The following is a 3,063-nucleotide window of genomic DNA, read 5'->3' on the forward strand; positions in this document are numbered from 1 at the left end:
TTTGAGAACGATCGTTCAATTCTCTTACTCGCCACTTCCGCTTTCTTCTTTCTTCGACGCGAAGTTGGCGCCAGTTTAGAACAGGTATTTCGGCCCCGTAACCTCGTCGCGCGATCCGTGGTCAAAATTCTTCGTGGGAAAAAGGAAAAGTGTATAAATGGCTTTTCGTTAAAAGTCGGGAAATTTGAAACGGCGTGTGGGTGCAAATGCTCGCGGTTAAATTGTTCGTGAAGATAGATTGAATCGTTTGGGGAAAAAGGGGGTAAATTCTCGTGTTGCACCATGTCCGTGGCGGAAACGTTTATAGAGGAAGACGGTTTCGGCTTCGTTCCTAGGCCTGACCGCAATAAACACAACCAATCGTACGAAATTGTTCGAAGGTAAAAATCGCAGTTTCACCATTCCATCGTTGTTTAACATTCTCATTAACCGTATTATCTCTCTCTCTCACGCACACAAAGGTACACGATGACGAACAAGCACAAAGCGTCGGTGCAATTGATATCTTGGGGCGCTACTATCCAAGCCATCAAGATACCGAATCAAGCGGGCATTTTGGGCGACGTTGTTCTAGGATTCGACGACGTGGAGGGTGAGCAATATCTTTCCGTCCAAATCTGGTCCAACCGTGGATTGTACAATTGTCCAATTGTAACAATATTCGTGAAAAATATAATCAGGATATTTGAAGAACAGGTACATAGGGAGCACGATTGGCCGTGTCGCGAATAAAATTTCTATGGGGAAAATGAAGATCAACAACAAGGATTACTCTCTGACTATAAACGACAAAAATAGCACGAGCCATTACAACGGGGGTTTCGTCGCGTTCGACAACGTTAATTGGAATTCTTACGTATTCAAGAAGCACGTGGTAGGGAAATATATTCGGCGATATCAGTTTCGCTGATCTTCGATTTGTTCGATATAAATTTTTGACAGCGCAGGTGATGACCCACACGAGTACGAAAAACAGCGAGGGATACCCGGGTGATCTGCTCACGCAGATTAAATATTCCTGGACGGATGATAATCAGTTGATCATAAATATCCGCGCTTGCGCTACCGAACCGACACCTGTTAACATTACTAATAATTGTTTGATGAATCTTGCTGGACATGTAAAGTCGTTATCTATCTTGATTTCTCAAACGTTTCTCTCGTATATACAATAGTTTACACTTTTTTATTTTATAAACGATTCGACAACTTTGATATATTTTTCATCGATTTTCAATCGATAAGTTATTAACGAAATTTCTAAATTAAAATTCCAATATGCCGTAAAATTTTTTTATCCTGAATTTTCGTTTATATATAATACACAAAGGATATAATTGTAACGGTGAATAATTTTTTATTTCTTTCTTCCAGGCTACTGGCCCGAAGGAATTGAGAAAACACGTAATCTCGTTGAACGCTGCTAGCTGGACATTCACGGATATTATAAATGAATTGCCGACAGGTGCTATATATCCGGTTGATCGTACGGTATTCGACCTACGCTTACCGACTCAGTTAACCAAGAGAAAACTTTACATCATACCGGGGGGTGGTTACAACCAGAACCTTTGCATAACCAACTTCAACAGTTGGTTTTATCGTTTCCACGCTAGGTAAGTACATTTTACGTATTCAGGGATAAACTTTAGGAGAAATTCTTAGTTCTTTTCTCGTCAATTTTTTTTCTATTATTATTGATTATCTTGTGTCCACTTTCTGATTATATAAATATCAGTGAATGAATGATACTGATTGATCGTTAATTTAACGTGACTTTAAGGAAAAGAGAAATTAATAGTATAATTTTTAATTTTTTCTTTTTTATCTTTTTTTAATTTTATTTCCTTGATCGTTAAAAAATTTAGTAGCAGTGATCTATCTATGAACACGTTGAATTTTGAATTATTATTGGATATATCATCTCACATTTATTTTTAATTTAGTATAATTTTTAATTTTTTCCTTTTTTATATGCTACATTTTTTACAGTGAATTAGAATTTTATTTCCTTGATCGTTAAAAAAATTTAGTAGCAATGATCTATCGTTGAATTTTGAATTATTATTAAATGTATTATCTCACATTTATTTTTAATTTAGTATAATTTTTAATTTTTTTATATGTTACATTTTTTACAGTAAATTAGAATTTTATTTCCTTGATCGTTAAAAAAATTTAGTAGCAGTGATCTATCGTTGAATTTTGAATTATTATTGGATGTACTATCTCACATTTATTTTTAATTTAGTATAATTTTTAATTTTTTCTTTTTTTATATGTTACATTTTTTACAGTAAATTAAAATTCCTAATTCTTTGATCGTTAAAAAAATTTAGTAGCAGTGATCTATCGTTGAATTTTGAATTATTATTGGATGTATCTCACATTTATTTTTAATTTAGTATAATTTTTAATTTTTTTCTTTTTTTATATGCTACATTTCTTACAGTAGATTAGAATTTTATTTCCTTGATCGTTAAAAAAATTTAGTAGCAGTGATCTATCTCTTGAATTTTGAATTATTATCGGATGTATTATCTCACGTTTATTTTAATTTCCCCCCCTTCCTCGTCGAAGAATTATTCATCCCGGGTCTGGAAGAACTTTAGAGTTATATTCGAATCATCCGGGGTTACGGTTCTCCACCGGGAACGATTTGCCGGACTTGAGTCGCAAATATCCACCCGACTTTGAGGAATACTGCGATTGCATGGACAAAGTTAGACATTAATTTTTAAATTTTTTAAAAAAACTAAACCTCGATCCCTTGCGAATTTCCCTTCGTAATTTTCCTTCGAAATAACGTATAAGTTCCAGGCGCCGAAACTGATCGAGAAGGAGATTTGGGGCAAGGATGGCGTACGGTATCAAAGGCACGGCGGATTCGTTTTGTCGCCCCAAAATTATCCCAACTCGGTCAATATTAAGAATTTTCCATCCTGCATACTTAATCCCGGCCAAATTTACACGCACGACATAACGTACAAATTCGGCCTGTTGAGAAAAATTTAAACAAATTTCGATAGGAGTTAGTCATTGATTGATTGATTGAAAAAAGAG

At 34.7% G+C, this 3,063-nt stretch overlaps 1 protein-coding gene across 1 annotated transcript; it reads left to right on the forward strand.

Annotated features, from left to right (window-relative positions):
• The first annotated feature begins 282 nt into the window (after positions 1-282).
• On the forward strand, positions 283-3,011 carry LOC726225 (aldose 1-epimerase-like). Its single transcript, XM_026443687.1, has 5 exons — positions 283-380; positions 453-592; positions 681-891; positions 926-1,162; positions 2,566-3,011. The coding sequence occupies exons 1-5, from the start codon at positions 283-285 to the stop codon at positions 2,732-2,734; spliced, it is 855 nt and encodes a 284-aa protein (XP_026299472.1). The 3' UTR covers positions 2,735-3,011.
• The last annotated feature ends 52 nt before the right edge of the window (positions 3,012-3,063 follow it).

Source organism: Apis mellifera, linkage group LG11, assembly GCF_003254395.2.
Source record: "Apis mellifera strain DH4 linkage group LG11, Amel_HAv3.1, whole genome shotgun sequence".
Classification (NCBI taxonomy): Eukaryota; Metazoa; Arthropoda; class Insecta; order Hymenoptera; family Apidae; genus Apis; species Apis mellifera.